Source organism: Notolabrus celidotus, chromosome 3 (assembly GCF_009762535.1).
Source record: "Notolabrus celidotus isolate fNotCel1 chromosome 3, fNotCel1.pri, whole genome shotgun sequence".
Taxonomy (NCBI): Eukaryota; Metazoa; Chordata; class Actinopteri; order Labriformes; family Labridae; genus Notolabrus; species Notolabrus celidotus.
The window spans coordinates 25,990,018-26,011,289 of record NC_048274.1 but is presented as its reverse complement, the minus strand read 5'-3'; the positions used below and the strand labels follow the sequence as shown (position 1 = coordinate 26,011,289).

Below are 21,272 nucleotides of genomic sequence, written 5' to 3'. Positions count from 1 at the left end.
TTCTGTCACTTTTTCTCTCTCAAATCAGAAAAGTCAACACTTCAAAAACATCAAATACTCCATCCATCCTGGAGGGATCTGGAGTTATTCTGTGATTACTATGATTAAGCATTTAACTTCTTGATCCTGTAGTATTTCATTGAATAACATTGAGCAACTTTAAGTTCTATTAATTATTTCCCAACATGTTTGGAAGAAGAAAAATAGGAAGTTTTTAATAATTGGACAAGATGGAATGGAATGGATGTGGTGATTGAATGCAGCAGTAAAAGCTGTGGACTGAATGGTTTATGTTAGAGTTTTTGTACTGTGAAATACTGTTGTTTTTTTCACCCCATTACTCCCTTCATTAGCTCTCTAGCTATCTCTCTTCCCCCCTATGTTCTTTCTCCCAGTGGCCATCAAATTAGATTCACCATTGCTTAACCATAACCCTCTGTCTCCCTCTCTGCCACTCACTGCCTCTCACTTCCCAAAGGCTCTCAAATTAAATTCACTTTTCTGTCTGCGTCTGGTCCCTCTCCTTCCCTGCAGGCAGCCTGATGAGCTCCGAAAAAAACCTGTGATTTTAAAACCATCTTCATTCACCCCCCCCTCTACCATTTACTCCCCCATTTTTCAATTTTCACTCTTATTTCAACAAGAGCCTCCTTCTTTGTGTCTCCCTTCACAGCACCTCACCTCTGTGCTATCTTCGAACATTCCCTGATATCACCTCTTATCATCTTTCTCCCTCTCTCACTCTGTCTCTCAAACTGACTGTAAGGTCTCATAAAAAGGAATTACATCTGATTAAAACCACATTCATGTTTTCCAATTATGTTCAAGATAATATCAGTGAATGATAATTAATGAGTATGCCACATTTTGAATTATGACACTTCATGAACTCACTAACTGAGCCTTTACTGGGTCAAAACCATCATTTTCATCCCTCTTTTCTGTCAGCTGCTTGTTCCTCTCACAGACATGAGCTTCTGTTTTAAAGTATAATGACAAACAGAGAAGTTAGGTTTTATCATTTTGATGTTAAGGAGTTGAGGATATCACTGTTTAGTTATGATTTTTCTAAAATGAACCTAAATGAACCTTCTAAGTTAACCCCACATCTTTATCATGTCATGTTACATCTTCATACTTCTTTCAACAAGGCCTCTTCAGAATCAGAAAAGAAATCAAAGGACTGTTAAGCTGGATGTAAACTGTCTCTCCAGCAGCTACCTGTGTTCACACATTGATACTTAACCATAAAACCCTGTTGAACTTAAAGTGGATTGTTGTATGGGATTTAAAGCAACATGAGCAACATCCTTTAGGGATAACATGTTGATCCTTCTGTCAGAACGTCTACCACCTTGTTTTTGCCATAAAATTGGGTAAATTAGAAATGAATGGTCCCCAGAGGATGATTCTTTTTTACTTATGTGAGGTTTTATTAGCTCATGCTGCAGGCTTACACTTAAGCTGTAAAACATACACAGATTGGTCATTAGATGTATCACTTTAGCTTCCCTTCAGACTGAGCTGTTCTTTGTGTATACTTTGATTACACCATTTTAGCTTTTAGTCTTTTGAAAAAGAACAGCACATTTTGAAGTGGAATCTGAAAAGAATTGGTCATTTTTGGTTTGTGGTCCAGTAAGAAGGAAACAAACGAGAAGTTTCAGTTTTATAAAACATTATAACATCAACCTAAAGGCAAGGGCCCTCCTTTGTTTTGGCCTTACGTCCACACATATACTGAGTTTTAGGTCGCAGAAACTGAGGTTTTCAAAAATGCTTTCCAAGATGGAGATTTATAAAAACTCAGTTTTGCCATGTTTCATTCAGAAGTTGGAAGTTTTGGGGAATGCTGATGAATTTCTGCAATTGTTTTATTGCGCATACACCAAGATGGAGCTCAGTACTGTTAGGTTTAAAAGAAAGCTGCCCAGCTGTCTTGGACTGGTGATTAAAGGATACAAAGGAGAGGAAGCTTGGGGTTCGACATGTGGCTAAGCTATGTAGCCAGCCCAATATTTTAGCCACTCTGAAGGACCCGTCTGTTTGCTCTACAACCTAAATACATTTGATTGTTTTTTCTATAAGGGATCTTAGTGGTTTATCTACATTTAGCTGCCAACCACAACCACACAGCTGGTGTCTTAGCTTTTCAAGCAGGCTTTTCCAAACACGGCCATCCACTAGGCTACAGGTAATAAACTCACAATTGCTGACATTCTCATACAACCCTACATCAAGACATCCAAACTAACCATCTAAAGTCTCTCCGTTTCCTGTGGAGCCAGTTTGGTGAGAGATTATTGTATATTATTTGTCAAAAATGACATTGTCCTTTCTTATTTCCTGAATTCTCCTGTACCCTTATTGTGTTCACCCGATCCTCAGCCATCTTATTTTTCCTGCACCTCTTCAGCACTTTTGCTCCCTTTATTCTCCTCTCTGCTCTAATCAATTCTCTCCCTTTCCTTCCTTCTCCTTCTTCCTGCTCCCTGCTGAGCCTGTGTGATCAAAGCAGGCTCAACAGGACAATATGTCACCCAGAAAGCTGCCTATGGGCTCGTTGTACACACACTTACACACTCACACACTGGAAACTGAGGAGTATCTAGTACAAAACAGGCACATAATTCAAACATGGAGCACCCCTCCTTACCCTGGAGCACACCATGTAGAAAAGTCTTTACCTTGAAATGGGCTCATATACTGTACATGTTAACAAGGAGAGAGACAGACCACCTGTCCTGTTTCATCCTGTGGAATTTAAAAGAAGTTAGAGAGTGACACCTAACAGAAGCATAGCTAACATGACCCGAAGAGCACTAGCTGTGATTCCAATGATGAAATTCGGTTGAAAAATAGTGTAAAATCAGGTCTGAACATCCAAGAATGTTTCAACGAGTTTCAACTGGCTAACACAAAATTGTTTTGTAATTTTGATAAACTGTTTATATAAGGAGTGAGAAGAGGATGGAAATGATAATTTTGAAGACATTGCTTAAAAGTAATTTTCCAGCAGTAGTTGAAATGTTGTGTGTGCAAAGACGTTATTTTAGGATGTTGACTGTCAACACTGTAATTCAATTTAAGGCTTCCATGAGCAAGTTCATGTAAAAAGGAGCAAATTGTTGCACTGGACAAAAAGGCAAATACATAATTTAGGTTTAAAGCAACACAGTTGTCCTTGCATATTCAGGAAGGACAGCTGACAAAAAATAATCTCGTACCTTTCATATCTTATAAATATGAGGCCTTAGTGCCTCGATCACCTTCTTTAAAAAAGAGTGATTAAATTGATGCTCCTGAAAAGCGAAAGAGTCAGGCTGGTCACTGACAATAAACACTCCTGTCCATCTCCCCACTCTCAGTGATCAACATGGTTTCCATGACATAATCAGTCTGTAGTTTCAATTCTACTGAGGACTGTGGTGTGTAGCTTGTACTTTGTTGGCTATTCTTTGTTGGAAGAATCAAGATTCAAATGTGCAACTCTTTTGGTACATTTTTTTATTTACATCCCTCCATCTTGCTCTTCCACCAACACACTGTGTCAGACCACCAACACACTGTGTCAGACCACATTACTGAAGAAACAGCTCATCTGCTGAGTACATTTCAAATGCTATTTTGAGTCATGGAGAAAAACGGCAACAGTGGAAATCTCACACTGCATGTCCTCTGGTTTGCACTGATCATGTTTAGAGCGCCTGGTTAATATTCCCAGAAAATAACTCATCTTCCAGTTCAAAGATTGGCACTTTCAACTGACACAAACTGGGTTTTATTAGTTGTGTTAAGATTTTCCAGCTGCTGACCTGCAGTCTGACATCAGATCAGAACTGTAAGTATTGTACTGCATGTGCACAATGTTTCTGTGAATGTGGTCTGACTGTAAGTCAACACAAAAGAACTTTAGGATGCTGTGTGTCATTTTTTTCAGATAACACTTTATAACTCTTGCAAAAAAAGTGACCTTATACGGGTAAGTTTGTTTATTCATGTTTTTTTGATCTTCAGGCTGATTTGATAAACATTATTTAGTGAAGAACTGTTTCTTAACCACCTCATAAGCCTATATGTTAAGTGTGATTGTCCCTGATGATAAGAGGAACTATTATACATGTAAGGTCTCAATCAGCTATTATATGGGGCCAACAAACACTCAGGTTTTTGTCACAATTATTGCGAGAATTATAAAGTGCGCAACGGAAAATTTGGCAGTGACACATCGGGGGTAAAAAAAACTCACCCACAGCATCTTCAATCTAGCTGTTAAGCCCATCCTGAAGTTTGGGCTCCCAAAAACATCCACTGCTTATTACACCAGGCAGAAAATATTTGCAATATTCAAACAACACAGTTGTTTTCATGCTAATTAGTTTTCCATCACTTTTAAAAAACGTTCTCTACAAGGTGTGTATTAAGCTATTGTGCTGGAGCAGTGTCAGTTCCCGGGTTGTGAATGTTTTAGGAAACCCAAACCCATCACAATCTCCAACAGGTAACAACAGGAGCAACTAAATCAACAGAAAATATATAAAATCAAAATGAGCGTATATATGATATGTGTACAGAATATATATTTATATATGACACTGTGTGGCTGTACAGTTATTTTTCTTTCACTTAAATGCATAGTAACTCTTAAGATCATAAGGTGTAAATAAATAAGAACATTGATAATCTGCTCTCCTGAGCTCAAATAAATAAACCTTCATTCATAACTGGCACGGTGAATGGAGGCCATCAGAGATGTGCCTCCAGCAGAAACACTTCATCGGTCCAGTCTGTCAAAAGCATCTTGGTTTCTAGGGTATTTGTCGCCAGATTATCTCAAATGTGTCACTGCAGATGGATGACTGTTAACTCTTTGCACAGCAGACAGAAGCATCCCAACATAAAGTCATGTTTGCTTGTGCGTCACACTAGACAAGACTTTGTTTTGTAAGGATCATAATGCTTTTGACAAATCATACCAATATCATTATCATTTCCATTCCTGTGAAGTCCGTCGGTGTCTGTTCCTCCTTTCAAACAACATACAGGATCTCCCAGAATGCTCTCTGCTTGCCGGGTAAAAGGCATTGAGAAGAGAAGGTGATGAGGTTGAAAACAGACGTGATGGCAGCGATGAATAAGAAGCATTCGAAGGGTATTGTTCTGTCTTTCAGAGGGAAACAGGCTCTTTTATATATTTATAATTGTACAAACATTTATATCATAAACATCTCAAGCACCATAGATAATAATATTAACAAATTGTAAGAGTTACTATCCTTCCATTAAACATGGAACCAGGCAGAGATCGTCTAGTTTGGTCGTCGTCCTTGTCTTTCTTTAGTTCTCTTTCATTTCTCTTTTTATACATATTTTTGTCACTCAATTTCTGTATCCTTCAAAAGAAGACACTACAGGAACTTTTTAAATAGCTTATTTTAAACCAGAATTGAAGTCTTTAGAAAGTATTTTCAGTCTTAATCCTTGACTTTGTTCCAAATATACAGCTCACATTTAAAGACTGTATCTCAATGGACTTATGCCTCATTACTCCCTAATACCTCTTTTACCATTCTTCATAATCCTGCTATCGTACACAGTCTCTACATGGTCCCATTGCACTCAAATAAAAAAGGATACCTTATTATAAAACACACACATTGACAAATCATTCAGTTTCTTTTAGAATAGAGCAGAATAACACGGATACAAACAACAGACAGTCAGTCTGACGGGCAGTCAATCCATGGATGTACTAGACGCTGGATTGGAGAAAAACATTTTTCATTTCCATATGTATGTGACTCACATGTTTCATTGCTTTGTTAACATGAAAAAGTCTTCACGTCAGTTTAAGGGGGGAAAAAACTACTGTATGTTTTCCCCAGAGGGTCAGATGTTCTTTCTTTGTGAGTCAAGGTGAACACAACAGCACAATAAAACTAGCATAAGAGAATTTTTTTTCCAAACCACATATCTCTGTGTCCTGGGAAAATCATGGTCATATTCAAGTTTGGTCCTTGCAACACTTGATATATTTTAAAGAACTGGTATAAGTCTTAGTGTTCAGTGGGTCTTTTTCCAGATCAAACTTTGTCCCATCTTTTGTCATTGTTCTAAAGAGCATCAAACATTCTGTTAATTTGTTCATCATAGAGCACAGCACTGACCCACAATAAAACATCCTATTTAGAAATGGCTATAAGCTCAAAGCTTTTCCAAGGACATTGAACATGTGTGGTTATTTTTCTATGCTAGCACCGTACTTACTGCATGTACTCAAATCGAGAGAAGAGAACTGGTCTGGGTATTGTTGAAATGTTCACAAGGCACTTATCTAAATCATTTTTCTTTGTCCTCCAGTCTTTCTCTTGGGCGGTCTCTTTTATTAACTGCACAATAACACCAGGTCATTCCGTAGTCAGCGCTCTGTATTTACAGACAACAGGTTTCTCCTGTGTTAAAGTACTCTTGTAAAATGCTGGGGGATGAGAAAGTGTTCCTCTCTTCGCCTTCACCTCTTCTTCATCTTTTTGTAGTTTAAAAAATGGCAGTTTTTGTTCCCACTCCTTTCCTCTCCACACATTCCTAAATGTCCAGCTCCGTCTACGAAGCGTCTCAGCAGTCCAATTATTCATTTCCCTTTTCACTTGTTGAGTCTGATGTTTGTTTTCAGACACAGAACCATCTGTCTACTCCTCTGGACATCCATGTTTATTCATAATCAAAGTAGCTCGTCCAGTAGATGATGTCTCTGAAATTGTTTCCAAGCCCAGAGAAAATAATCTGCAGATTCATCTGAGATATCTCCCTTTATCCCTTCATCTCTCTTTCCGTCTGTCCTTCTACCTACTTACATCTGAAGGAGACACAAGGATGATGTGCAGGATCAAGGGGTCACTCCATCCTTTTGTCCTTTCCACTAACTATTCAGACGTCTAATGAGATGTTTTTATAGGAGATTTTTTTTATACATTTCATTGATCAGGGAGTAAAGGGTTACTTGTCGAAATCTCTAGCTGTGTCTGTCTCTCCATCCTCCAGCTCTTCTCCCCTCTGTCCCTCTACCGATGTCTGGAGGACACGTCGAAGCAGGTGATCATCATGAGGTGAGCTTTGCAGAAGTTGACTCTAGTCTCCAGTTTGTCCGTCACTGTCTCCAAAGCCTCCAAATACTCCAGTGAGTCCACTTCATAGACCTGCTGTAGTTCAACTGGACAGGGATAGACAGGCAGAGAAGGTTGATGATTATGTGATTAAATGATAAATGGTCTGTGTAGATACGTTCTGATTACTCTGTACCATGGAGCTTTGTTGCTGTCCAAAAATTCTTCAAACACTATTACAACGAGCATGGACACGGTTGCTTTGTTTTCATCTCATACACCTTGTTCTGACGCCCAACATTACTCACTGGAGAGTCAACTGTGTGTGAATCACAGTTGGAATCAATTCCCAACAAATGCAAATCCTACCACTATGTGTAAAACGCTGATAAAACATTAGTGTTCAGCTGTTCTAGGGGTCTACTGAGGCTTTGCTATAATTAAACTACATATTTGTGAACCAGCCAATGGGCTTTGTGCTGCAAGCAACAAATAGACGCAGACTAATGCCTCGATGTAATCTTTTTATCCACCTCATTTTGGGTATGCATCTGTAGAAACAATTCTGGGTGGAGCTTCTAATGATGTAGCTGGGGTAGAGATAAGATAGATTCTCTCTGTGGCTAACCATATTGATTCAAAGTGAAAAGTGTCACACACTCTGGTTCCATATGTTGTTTTTTTAATTTGCTAAAGAAATCTACATGTGGAACCATGGTGTGTGACACTTTTTCACTTTTAGTCTACTGCCAGTGGTCAGCACTAGAAAGGTAAAGGAATGATCACATTATACTGTTCCCTCATTCTTAATCCCCGAATCGCTCTGATAATCAGGACAAGCCTCTCGGGGTCTAGGGAAACATCAGTCCTGCGTTCAGTGACAGAGCGTACCTGAGGTCACACCTATAGTTCATGCGTCTGTCTCTCTCTGACACACAGACTCCCTGATTTCTCACAGTCCCACTTACACTCAGTGGTCCACTTGTGTGGCTCCAGCATCAGGTACTGTTTGGTTTGCTCCAGCTCCTTCTTCAGACACTGGTACTTGGCTCGGACTTCACTGATCCTCTGCTGACGATTCTCCAGCAGCCTGAGCTTGGCACTGATATACACCACCTCCTGACACACACACACACAGGACAGACAGACAGAGATGGTTCACATTTATTAATCCAGAGGAGTGTGTCGTAAAACATGTGTGGCTCTCTGTAGCCGCCTGCTTGGCATTCACTCAGTTACACACCTTGGCCCCTTATCGACTCTTAGTGTGACCGCAGTCAAGTGCTGTCGGACAGCGAGCGGCTTCACTGGAGCAGTCGGGGGTTAAGTGGCTTTCTTAAGGCCGCTGCAGGGAAAATCTATATTTCATGGTTTCCTCTCCTACCCTCTACCCCAAAACTGACAATGCTCCCTTCCCTGAATACATAAAGGTTTAACAGTGAAAACTCAAACCTTCAGTATGCATTCATTTGCAACAATTTCACGAGTTATACAGTAGCACTCTGTGATCTGTATTCTGCTAACACTTCAGATATTTTAATGATTTCTAAAGTTCTACCTTAACATTAAAACAGAGGCAAATGTTACGCAGAAAAAAAAGGTAGTTTAGTTACTGATTCATCCATTATGTGAACATTCTCATTGTTGTATTTTAAAACTTGTTGGTTTCTGACACATGGAGTTGCTCAAAAAAGCCTCTCACTTTTCTTTTTTTCTCTCCTGCCTCCTCTAGCTCTCCTCCAGCAGTAGTCAAACAGGGCACATATTGCTTTTTAATGTGTCCCCCATCCACTGTTCATCATATCAATTTTATTGACATCAAGTGCAATATACCTCCTGCCCTCTGGGCCTCTTTTTCTGCTCCTTGGCCCTGCACCCTCTTTAATTCACTCCCTACATCCCTCACTCTAACACCACTATACAATAAATTATCCACACACTTTCACTTTTCCTAAATCTTTTACTGCTTTTCTTTCAAAAGACTCTCCATCATACTCTGTTTTGCCCTCTTTTTACAGCAAGCCTTATTGCACCTATTTCTCTTACCTTGCTCCCTCCTTTGTCTCTCCTCTTCTGCAGGCGTTCCACGTCATCTATCTCGTACACCTTGATCTCAAAGGTTTCTGCTGTTGCAGTTGCAGCCCGGAGGTTTGAGGGAGTTGGGGGACCAAGAGGGCCATCTACCCAGCATGCACCTGGGCTTGAGGAGGAGGAAGAAGAGGAGGTGATGGTCTGTTTGGAGGAACGGTGAGAGGGTGAGGAGGATGAAGAGTCCAAGGTCAGTGCTGGGATCAGGCGGCGACGCTGGAGACCTGAAAGAACATTAAGATTAAGGTTAGTAATAATAGTTTTAAATGTAACTGCTGTTTAAGTGTTTCCAGATCTGGAGACATATTTGGTGCTACACTGAGTAAAAATCGGACAAATACACATGTCAAGATTTAAGTTGTTCCAGCATATTTATTACAGCCTTTGAACTCTCAGATTCAGTTCCTGAATAGCATTGCTTATTCCTATTGTTCACTTTTTGCTCTGACACATATGACACAGTCACCCTGAGTACCAGTAGGTGTTATTTTAACTCTTTGCAGTGATGCATTGTGGTGCTTTGTAATGAGCTGATTGTTTTCTAAGTAGCTATTCTTCATCATATTTAAAAGAAAACTATCAAAGCTGGCACTTCCATGTGGGGCATAAATGGGATACCCAACTGGGACACAGCCAATTTTGTCCTCTGTTTCCATGGAAACCCCACATGTGTTAGCCTACATAGGTTGATGAAGGGCCCTCGCTGGGCTCCACACAGAGCTTACAATGTTTGAATTTAGCCTACTTAGAACCCATCCAGTACCCATTCCCTGCTAAATGGATCATGTATAGCAATATGGGTTGCACATGTGAGTCCCACTTAGAGGCCCACTCCAAGCCCATGACCAGGTGAGGCCAACCCAAGTCCAATCAGATTTGATTGATGGGGTCCTTCAACTGACCAAAAAGCCTTCAAGTTGACTACTAAACCACAGTATTAAAAATATACCCTGCTTACAAAACTAGCAAATCAGTCTCTTTAGCCTGTTAGTCATTACTAGAAGGATGTACTTTGTTTCTAATCTTTTACCACTAGATGAACTGTTTGTGGTCTTTGGAAAGACGCTCAGTGTATTTCCCTCCAAACATCAGATAGAAAGTCTGTATGTGTATATGTCCAGTATAGTGCCACTGACAGCAGCAGGTTGGCTCAGTAGCTTAGCCCTTTCGCTCATGATAATGATATATAAACAACTAGTTACAGAGCAGTCAGCTATTTTGTCTCTAAGCTGAGTTAAGCGAGCAGCTTAGCAAACTCGCTGTAGCTCTACTAATATGAGAATGGCATTAATCTTTCATCAAACCTCTGAAAGAAAATCACTGAGTGTTTCAAAAAGTGGTGAAACAATACTCTTATTTTAATGCATCCACATACCCACGTAACTTTAGAAATGGCAATTCAGGAGAAACTTGTTTTTAGCAGCACTTGTGTTTCTCCTGAATCCAAAACAACATAATAGTTACAGCCAAACTTGAGGTACTTGGGCTAATTTATTAATTCATCCTTTTCTAGTTTGCTTTGCATCCGAATAAATATCTCACAGGAAAAAGATGGAAGATAGTGCATGGATAAATAGTCAGAATATCTAAGGGAAGAGATGATGGGAGGGAGAGGAGAGAGAAGGTGACGGCTGAATCACTAAAGCATGAGGCAGAGAGGAAAGCATGAAAGAAAAGTATTGACTTATCAAAAAAGTAGAAAGAGAAATAGATAATGGAGTGTGAAGCGAGATAAAAAGTTTCGTCTCTGTTTATGAGGCTCACAGATAGGAGCAGCAGGTCACTCTCTAATCTGCCCACCATGCTAGAGTGATCACACGCACTCAGACTGTAAATGCATACGTGCTTTGCATAGAAATTGCTGGTCGTGTCGTCAGGAATGAGAGTTATCAATTTCACCAAGGGGTGAGAGATAAGGTGTGCGGGAGAGGTATGGGAGAAACTGGGGATTTTAATAAGGTTGCAGCTGTCTTTTGGTCTCAATGTGGCCCTGGTAGGTCAAGCAGAGACATTTGTATTTCATTACAGAGGAAGTGGAATAAATGTAGACAGAGAAAGAATGGGGGTCTCAAAGGAGGAGAAGGTGCAGGGGGACAGAGTTTGACGAATGAGTTGGATAATGCATGAGGGGAAAAGATTTTAAAAAATGGCAGAGGCAGAGACATACAGGAGGAATGTGGGAAGCTACTAAATGAATCAAATGGAAATCAAGTGCTGATAGAAATGATTGACATTTCTGTCGTCACCTCCTTTTGCACATCTTCTTAGATCTCTGTGTCACTGAGCTGGGGCTGAATTCTATTTCTCTTGAGCATGTGCAACAAAAATAGAATGTATACCCTTTCGGTAGCACAGAATCAGTTGTGGTTAGAGGCAAATGAAAGTAAATTCACATGTCACGGTGAGGTGAGGCTGCACGCTGCACACACCTCTGGAAAAGGTTACCCCAATTTAAACACACCAGGAAGAGCCGACTCCGTCCAATCTGATTTTATGCACATATCCATCCTCCTGGCTAACCAGTAAAGTGTGATTTGGTGAGCACATTAGCAGCCTCTCTGTGTGGTGTGCTGGTGAATATATATTCATTACAGCCACACCAGCAGATTCCTTTTACCATTTCACAGATGGGTGGTCAGGGTCACCTTTCCTACCTGGCACCTTCTGCAGTCACAGCTTTCTTCACTTTCCCCTTACCTCTTCTTTTTCATTGTGACTTTTCACAGACAGATTTATCCCATAGAGGTCTCTCAGTTTCTTATTACTTTCTTAGCTTTGTCATTATTTTTCAATAAGGTTTATGAGTCTTCTGATTACATTTCACCATGTTTACCGCTCCAAATTTCATTATAGAATAACAATGTAGGGGTTCTTCAGCTCTAAAAGCAATGAATGAGTACAAGAAAAAAGCTGAACTCCACTGAACACTGTTGATGAACTAAACTGATGTTTGATGGTTACAGCTCCTTTGAGGAACTTTCATTTGTGTCAATTTTGCAGATCCCTGCAGACAAAGACGTACCTCTGATCTCTTGGCTGATCTTGTTCTGTACATGTCATGTTTTCAGACAGAACTCATCCTGCTTTCTTTAAACAGTCAAACGTTACCTGTTAAAACTGTCATATACAAAAGCATTGTCTTCAGAACCCCCAGTAGTTGCATGCATTAAAAATAAATATTTAAAAATGGACACTCTCATTTTTGATGGTTTCATTTGCTTTTGTAGGTCATAAAGAGGAACCATTATTAATTTCAGTCTGTTTCATAACTCCTCACAGGGGCTCTAAGAAGGTTATTACTTGTTAATTGACACAAACCATGAGTCAGATGTCATTAGATCCTGCTGAGTTTGTGCTCTTTTAGTCACTGGGGGTTTGTAGTTTCAGACTTTCACAGAAGTGTCTTTTGGATCACAATCATATTGTACTGCTCAGGGGTTCACACAGTGATTCTTTTTCACTGGATACCAACAATTTCTTGTTTGCCATGACCAATATCAATAATGTAAGGGACATTTCTGATACATTTTATTGTAAAGAGAGGTCATAAACAGTACCTTATGTACATTTGAGGTAAGAAAAGACTAGATAATAAAACTAATAAATTATATAGGTCCTGATTCTGAAGTATTTTGTAAACCAGCACCCAGAGACCATTTGAAATGATTAATTTTCCAATTCTGGAGGTTTTATGTCTTTAGATTCAGAGTCGGACGGCTCAAACATGCAGGCTGTGAACTCTCACTCGTGAGCTGCTTTTGAACCGAGTTTTTTCATAGTTGTGGATGTTTATTTTCACTCAGATTTTTGTTGAAGCTTGATTACACATTTCATTTTGATATTCTATGTGAATTTTAAATATTTGATTTAAGTTTCCTGAGACATGCATAGGTACCTTATTTTATCTTCTAAAACTGTAAAAAAAAAATGTCAACACAAATTACATGTGACCCTGTGATGTTAACAATGTCATCAATCAGAGGGAAAACATTTCTGTCTGCTCAATTTTTGACGGACACTGACGTGAAAAGTGAAAAATGCACTTGAAGCTATTGTTAAGGTTAAAACTGTGACCTGTGTTGCTCCTGCTCTTCTTGCTGCTCTTGGAGCTCCGTCTTGAGGAGGTGGTTGCGGAGCTGTGCTCACTGAGGGAGTCCTGAGCTGAGGAGGTGCTCCCTGTGTTCTCACTGCTGTCTCTCAACATGCTCTCATAACCGCTGCTTCCACCACTGTGGTAAAACAAGGCCGTCTTCCCCATGGCCGGGGGGAGCTCACCGCTCAGTACACTGCTGTTAGAGGCAATGTAGGATCACAGTTAAAGGTCAAATCAAAAAAAGAAGATACTCGATTTAAACATTTCTCAGTGAGTTTAGGCAATACCTGTTGTCACTGGCATGGCCGCTGCTGCAGCGGTGAGGTTTTCTAGGAGCGGTGATTTTGCTGTAGGGAGAGGGAAGTGTTTGGACCACTGCTGCTCTTTCCTCTCCCTGGTTGCCTCCACTGCCTGCTGCAGCTCCCCCTCCACTGTGAACAGGAAAAATGGGCGACATATATATAAACCATAATTAACTGGTCCTTCTTGAATTAAGTTATAATAGCATTTCTCATTTTTATTATAGATGACTGTAAGCAGCAAAGACAATGACTGCATCAAAAGTCCCATCAAAAGTTGAACTGCAGATTTTAAAGTTTGCATCTCACACCATCAGTATTCTCTGAGTTATGATGCCAGCTCTGTTTTTGATGATTATCTCAAACTTGGTTGCCCATCATATTTGTGTTGTGTTGTGTAATGAATTCCCTTTGTATTACAGGCTTTAAAATGCACTTGGTGCAATTATCTTGTTGAATGATATGCTTGAAACGTCTAATTAAAAAAAGTCAAACTGCCTGACCTTGCTCCTCCAGCTCCTCTATCCTCTGCTGGATCTGTGCCTCCTCCTTGGGCATGACTCCTGGAACGGGAGCCTGCACTTCCCTGGAGGAGCTCTGAGATGCGGCCGTTGACGGCCCTGAGAGGCAGCTTGGCAGCTAGGCTTCCCCCTCGACTGCGACTCAAAGACTGGGTAGACCAGGATCCAGTGGAAGGTCCCTGCTGCTGCACTGGGCCCTGGACTGAACTCTGAGGCTGAGGAAACATAAAGGTTTAAGTGGATAGAGAAAGATTGAGGCCATGACGGCCTTAAATTTCATGCATTTGATAATTCACAGCAATAAAATGTCTTCTTATGCAAAAACGAAAAGTTTGACGCTGGTTAATACAGGTTCTGATGAGGGATGACATGCAACTTACAGGTGTTAAAACTGTTTTTATTAACAGTGATGAATTCCTTCTTACCTTTCCATTAGGAGGAAGGCTGGAGCTCCGGCTGGAAGCTTGGCTCAGAGACTTGGTGGAAAAGCTGAGCGTCTTGGTGCTGGAGGCAGACAGACTCCTGGCTTTGGGACTGCTGGTCATCAGCAGCTTACTGACTGCTGAGATCTTTGACTGGCCGCTGCTTTTGGCTGGTGACTGTGGAGCACTGCTTGGACTGGGACTGGCACTGAAGCTAGGACTACTGGGGCCTCCAGTAGGAGAAGACACTGATCCAGCACGTGTCAGGCTGCGCCCTGTGCGAGGCATGGTGCTGTCCCCCCTCACTCCTCCTCCTTCTCCTCCTCTCAGGCTGCCCCCCCTCTCCAGAGAGAAACAGTCATAGTGGTGGGAACCACTATGGGAATTGTGGACCCGACCCAGAGAGTTGGTTCTGCTCGCAAGCTGTTCTAACTTGGCGCTGAAGAGTCTGCTGCTGTCGATGCTGGAGCCCCGCTGTCTGGCGTTACCTGCGAGGCCACATCCTGACATCCCAGCATCATCTACTGAGCTCAGAGATGATAGATGGTGGAGAGGACTGGCTGCCCTGTTCCTCTGGTCCAAGCTGGACTTCCGTACAGGTGGAAGAGGTGGTATTCCCCCCTTCTTGTGGGAGAAGAAGCCCTGTTTCCCATTTGATCCTCTGCGGTCGAGTGTGGAACGGGGACTACAGGGAGTAGAAGTTGTGACGCCAAGGTTACGATACTCATTTCCGTTGTCTAAGCCGTCATGGCGGTTAAGACGGTGCCAGCCTCGGGGAAGACTGGCAGTGCGGTGGATGTCTGCATTGTAGATACTAGTGAGGCAGTCTCCCTGGGCAACAACAGCAACCATCTCACAGCCATCCACCACTCGCTTAAAGGAATCTGGAGATGACACAACCTCGCCACCTGAACTGGAGCTGCCATGATCCCCACCTGATGATGGAAGCAGAGTGAATAAGAGCAAAGATAAAGGTTATTCAAAAAGACAAGAAAGTAATTTCACTTTAAACAACAGTCCATCTGTGTGTACCATCAGAGTACAGTGAAGGAGGCAGGTGACAGATAAAGATAGTGTGAAAAGATAGACCTGAGAGTGAGTGCACTTAAACTAGAAGAGTCTGGAGGAAAGAGCGGCAAAATGCATCAGAATTATATGTTATGTACATATGTATGTCGTTCCCATGAGCAAGTGACCTAGCCTTAATAAGACCAGGGTTTGGGTTGAGAGGGTTGTAGCTCAGGTAAATGGCTACTGACATAATGCTATAATGCTCTACTATCCAGATATAAACATGCACAGATGGCATCTCCGGCGCAGTTTTGCAGTATTTATCTAGAAAATGGAGATAAAGTTGTGTGTAGGCTGTTTCTGATTAAACTGGTATATAACCAGGACCAATGCGTTACCACCACGGGCCTGTAGTGATTAACCTATCAGGAGGACCAAAGGCTGGTGGGGCCAGCTTTGTTTGCTTAGACGCACTCAGAAAACCAATTTGTTGTTGTTAACCTGCAGATACAGTTTTGACAGTCTTTCTTACCTCTATACTAGTTGGTAAGATAGAGTTTAAATGTGTTAAAATGTTAACAACTAGTAAATTAATCACTTCTGAAAATTCCTACGTTTAATATTTCTACCACTTAGTTAAATTTTCTTTTAAAAGCTAATACACTGAAGCTTAACCTTGCTCTCTAGAAGGGCAAAAGAAGAAAATTAATGGAAACATAGACTTGTGTTTATTTAGGAGGAAGTCCTTCCTTCAAAAGTAATAACACTTTATGATGACCAACAGGTCAGGCAGAGGCCAGTGTAAAACCTGGCAACTCAAAAATCGTTCTTACAATGTTATTTTTCAAGTCTTTTTATGTAAGTGCAGCTTACTATGCTGAAAAATAAACTTTTTAAAAATGTTTTCAGAGCAGTTTTTGTGTGTAATGATGAAACGTAAAAACATTGTACTGGCATAAACAGTAAATAAAAGGTATTAATTACAGTAGTAGTCCATGTGTGTGTCCAGATTGGCTAGGGGAGATGTTACACTTCTGTTGGATTTGTCATCACAGTCAGACCCTGCTTACCTTCTCTGCAGAAGCTCCTGTGATCTCCGTTCCCTGCTCCCGCCTGGTTCTTTGGCTGCTCTGCCTCTCTCTTCCCTGACTTCCCCATCTCCACACCACGCTTTAACCAGGGGTCTTCAAAACTCATCTCACTAGATAAAGAAGCTAAATGTGGTGCATTACATTTGATGGGATCTTTTATTGAACTGGTCTTGTTGGGTGAGGACAGGATAGTTGGTTCTTGTATGACCATGGGTTTAACCACCATACATGGGTGCACGCTGATAGTGGTCTTAAAGGGAGAGAGGTTTCCTGGTCCTGTGAGAATCTGGATGTTGGTCTTAGCCATTGATGGAGGCATTTTCCTCAGCCTGTCTTTGGTTGGAGTTCCCTTACTGCTCCCATTGTCCGACAGCACCATCTCTCCTTCCAGGCTTCCTCTCCTTGGGCTGCCACAGCTGTCGAAACCCCCCAGCCCCTCCTCTCCAAACGAAAGGTTGGGTTCAGGTTCAGCCAGGGCTTCCCCTTGCTGACTCTGGGACTGACTGAAGCTGTGCAGAGACTGGTCACCTTCACTGCCCATACTCAGATCACTCATCCAGGAAGAGATGGGCGACCCCCGGCTAGACATGACTGAAGCTAAGGCTTCACCTTCGATCCGCAGCTTGGCCATGGCCACCTATAAAAGGACATTATCTAGTTAGGTGTGCTATATTGAAAAACAAGAAAAGCAAAAGAATGATTATCAAATGATAGTCTGCTGTTGCTTATTATTGTTTACCAAAATGTATGATTCTTGTAGATCTGCTTTATGAAAGCAACATCTGCTGTTTTACTGAATATCAGAAAGACTTTCAATATTTTGTTTAATCGACTGCGCCTTCACCCTAATGACCCCAATCACAGCTGTTCTGATATTTAACAGTGTTCTCTATTGTGCAATATTTTAAATTTAACGCTTTGGGATTCTTCAACATAGCAAGAATAAATGGGATGTAGCTGTATGCACGGCAAGTATGTGAAATAATCCGCCCTATATGTAAATCATAGTCTGAATTTAAATTAAAAAATCTAGGACTGATAGGCTTATTATCCTTCGTAATGGAGTCACTGCTTTCATAGGCCAATCAGACAATGGCTATTATGAAACAGTTTTTCCATCAGTGCTCAGCCATGCATTTCATTCTTACTCTTTAAATACCGAAAGCTTGTCAGTCATACTAACCTCTGCCATGGCCACAACCTCTGTAACCCCTGAGGTTGTCACTGGGCCTGCAGCCATGTGATAATCCTCCACAGCTCCTTCCTCGGCAGCACTGCTGATGATGCAAACGGCCTGAGAGCCCGAGGCGAGATCTGTGACAGAGCAGCAGTTGCTGTTGAAGCTGATGATGCTCGTCGGGCCACAGGTCAGACCCTGAGTCTCCATGAGAGCTGTAACACCAAGATCCTCCTCACCACCAGAGCCCACAGTGTACACCAGCTCATCCTCCACGTGCAAGAGAGGTCCAACTGTTGCTATAGATACTGCTGGTCCTGTGGCTGCAGGGGAGCAGAGTTTGAGAGCTTGTTTAAGTTCCGAAATGTTCTTTCTCAACACAACATTATTCTGAGTGTCTTTCATAATGTAGATCACTTGTTTTGCTTTACTTAAAAAAAATTGTCAAATTGTTCTGCAACTCACCATCCCTGTGTGTGTCCAGGGGAATGGGAGGGACATCATCGTCACAGAGAGTCTCTGCTGAGCCCAGGCTGGCAGACAGAGATTGAGTCGGCTCTCTGACTTGTGGGCTCATGCCCACTGGAGAAGTCCTGGAGAGCGGGGATTCCGTGGACGACCGGCCACTGTCTGCAGCCAAACTGTCTGCAAGGTTAGAAACACAGTACATATGTCATCTTACTAACTTTAGTTTTACAAGTACACAAGACATGAAGATAAGCATCACACTATGATAGACTGTGACGGGCTGTGTCATGATCAGGCTTTTTAATCAGCAGTGAATGGATGAGATGTTCTGAATGCAGTTAAATTAAGTGGATTAATCCATAATTAAGAATAATACTCTTAATTATGTGCAGAAAATTAATGTTAAAAGATAAAGAAAACCAATTGTATTAATTATAAATGGTTTAAGTTACAGTACACAGAGTCAGAATTACATTCATCAGTAGTTAAATCAAGCATGTATTTCAAAATTTGGCCACAGGCATAATTATAAATCTTAAACATGATCATGATACGTACTATCAGAGGTTAGAGCCTCTGTGGTCTGACCATCCTGAGCCAGAGTGTATGAGGACAGAGGAGGAGTTGCCGGCATCACACCTTTCTGCGTGTAGACTTTACACCGCTGGGACGGAGAGGACGGAGGTCTGATGAGGAGGAAAACAAGATCAAACATTATGCTGCTGGTCTGTCATGCTAATGTTTACACCAGTACACATCGTGTCAATCATAGCTACTTACTGTTGAGAAAGTAAATATGTACATTTCTTCAAGAACATTAATATTATTAAACAAAGCATCAACTCTACCTGTAGTCTGAGGTTTTTGTCAGGCTGGCGATGCCGAGGCGTGGGGATCCTAGCGGGCGTGCCTTGCCATCAGCGTTGCTCCCTGCATTCAGACTCTCACGGCTGTTCAGACAGACATTGTAGGGAACATGACGTCAAATACAATGTAGTATTTCATTGTCACAGTGAGGCAGAGAGTATCACCTGTCCTCACCTGTCATGTAAACTTGAGCTCTTTGCCCTCTGCAGTGGGTTGGAGGTGATGCAGTTACTTCCTGTAATGCTCCTGGCACTAGTAACTATGGGGGAACCAGAACTCTGTGTCAGGTTGTGGATCATGGTCCCGGCCAGCTCCGCCTCCTCCACCACCTCCTTGATCTCCTGTAGTTGCTGGTCATTGGTCCTCCTTTTTGGGGCTGCTACAGCTGATGAGCAGACTGAGGACTGCTCTACACCTCCTACACTATCTACAGAATCTGTGAGATGATGGACAAGAACATTTAATCACAAAATCAGAGTTAAAGTGTTGCAAGAGCCAAGGGATGAGTATTATATAAATGCTGAATTACATAACTACAAGTCTCTTGTTTGCTGTCATTGAAGTTGTTAATAAATGACTAAATGTCCACTAACTAAAAGACACCGGGACTCGGAATTGACATACTTCACAAGTAATTCATAGATTAACCTGTACTGATTTCTGCAGCATCCGGTCCAGTAGCAGGTGCAGAGGTTGGGACAGCTAAAGATGGACACTGGTCTTGATGGGCACTTTGTTTGCTGGCTGGAATCTCTTCAAAAGGAAACTTTGCCACCTGAAAGAGGAGAAAGATTGATGATGAATCTCTGTTCTTCATATGAGAAAGGTTGAGATGGTTTTTATTGAATTCCTGACAAAGTAAATACTCCACATTTGTCCCCTTTATTGTAAAACTAAGAGCACACAGTAAACAAAGAGGACTTTGATGGTGGTGGATGAGAAGAAAAGATAACCAGCTGCACACAACATAAAAAAAGCTGTCCCATTAAAGTGGATGAACATGCTGCTGTGCAAATATTTTAACAACAGGGAGGCTTTTTAACTGCATTGTTTTTTAAATGAAGTTGTATGCTTATCGAAAAGGACAGACGATAACAGGCCATCAACTTGCTAAATAACTTAACATTAACTGTGAAATGCAGACCCCATCATTAAAACACTTTACTTTTCTGTCTTATGTGTTACATATTAATATTTTTTCTATTCGTAAACAGTAAAGAGGACACAAAATCCTTGTCACCTCCTCGCTGCCATCAATGCAGTCCAGTCTCTCCTGCAGCTCAGCAAAAGTGTTGCACTTGAGGCACTCAGCTCCCTCCTCTGGGACGGGGGCCAGGGGCTGTCCGAGCAGTGACTGAGCAGGTTGAGGGAGGGGCTGAGGTGGGCCGCTGGGCTGCTCCTCTGGCTGAGACTGCACCTGCAGAAGCAGAAATCACAGGTAAGTAAGAAGTCAGCTCATGTTTCTTAACAACAAATCTCCATCTGATGTTTGCTCATAGTTTAAATCTATGTAAATCACCTTGTTCTGTGCGCCGGCTGCCTGACTCTGAGCTTGGTGCTGCTCTGACGTTTTGCCTCTGAGCAGAGCAGGAATGATGGGTACGAACTCCGGTGGTCCCTCATTGTCCGTCAGTTCTCTATCTGACACTGCAGCCCCGTTTGGGCCCACGTAGATAACTGTGTCACACGACTGCTCGCTGCTGGAGTATTCATCAGGATCGCTGGACAAACGCAGCAACTGAAGGTCAGAGTCAGCGTCTCCACGGTGATGGAAAGGGCGCAGATGGGTCGGGCGACGCATGCGACCCTCCTCGCAGGAGCTTTCTCCTCCAGACGAGCTGGAGGTGTACTGCTGTGGAGAAGGAGAGAGACAGAAGAGGACGTGGCAGAGTTGGGCGGTGAGAGAGAAAATGTTCTCTTTTAGATTCGCAGAGAGATCTTTTTTTCTAGCATTTAATCGACAGTTAGAGACGGGAGAGAGAGACCAGGAAAAGTAAAGGTTTAAATCTATACAGATCATGCACCAGCTGAGAAAGCAAACAGATTGAAGATAAGAGCCCTAAACTAATTTAGTTTTTCCTTTTTCTATTACACACAGACACTTAAAGGTTTCCCCATCTCTCTCTTTAGTT

General features: G+C 41.8%; 1 protein-coding gene and 1 long non-coding RNA gene across 2 annotated transcripts in view; one reads left to right on the top strand and one right to left on the bottom strand.

The window, feature by feature from the left end:
• Positions 1-3,490: 3,490 nt before the first annotated feature.
• Positions 3,491-21,272, bottom strand: part of kif26ba (kinesin family member 26Ba) — a 116,654-nt gene continuing 98,872 nt past the window's right edge. Inside the window, exons 16-31 of the mRNA XM_034680875.1 lie at positions 20,660-20,992; positions 20,381-20,557; positions 19,789-19,915; positions 19,315-19,576; positions 19,122-19,223; positions 18,832-18,959; positions 18,271-18,450; positions 17,812-18,128; positions 16,608-17,265; positions 14,530-15,461; positions 14,087-14,319; positions 13,572-13,715; positions 13,266-13,480; positions 9,150-9,415; positions 8,072-8,222; positions 3,491-7,210 (exon numbers count right to left, since the gene is read on the bottom strand). Coding sequence (XP_034536766.1) covers positions 7,062-7,210; positions 8,072-8,222; positions 9,150-9,415; positions 13,266-13,480; positions 13,572-13,715; positions 14,087-14,319; positions 14,530-15,461; positions 16,608-17,265; positions 17,812-18,128; positions 18,271-18,450; positions 18,832-18,959; positions 19,122-19,223; positions 19,315-19,576; positions 19,789-19,915; positions 20,381-20,557; positions 20,660-20,992 — 4,374 coding nt within the window. The 3' untranslated portion in view covers positions 3,491-7,061. The remainder of the gene's footprint in view (positions 7,211-8,071; positions 8,223-9,149; positions 9,416-13,265; positions 13,481-13,571; positions 13,716-14,086; positions 14,320-14,529; positions 15,462-16,607; positions 17,266-17,811; positions 18,129-18,270; positions 18,451-18,831; positions 18,960-19,121; positions 19,224-19,314; positions 19,577-19,788; positions 19,916-20,380; positions 20,558-20,659; positions 20,993-21,272) is intronic.
• LOC117810881 lies at positions 9,196-16,326 on the top strand. Its single transcript, XR_004630869.1, has 3 exons — positions 9,196-9,437; positions 14,100-14,335; positions 14,541-16,326. It is a non-coding gene; the product is annotated as an uncharacterized LOC117810881 (long non-coding RNA).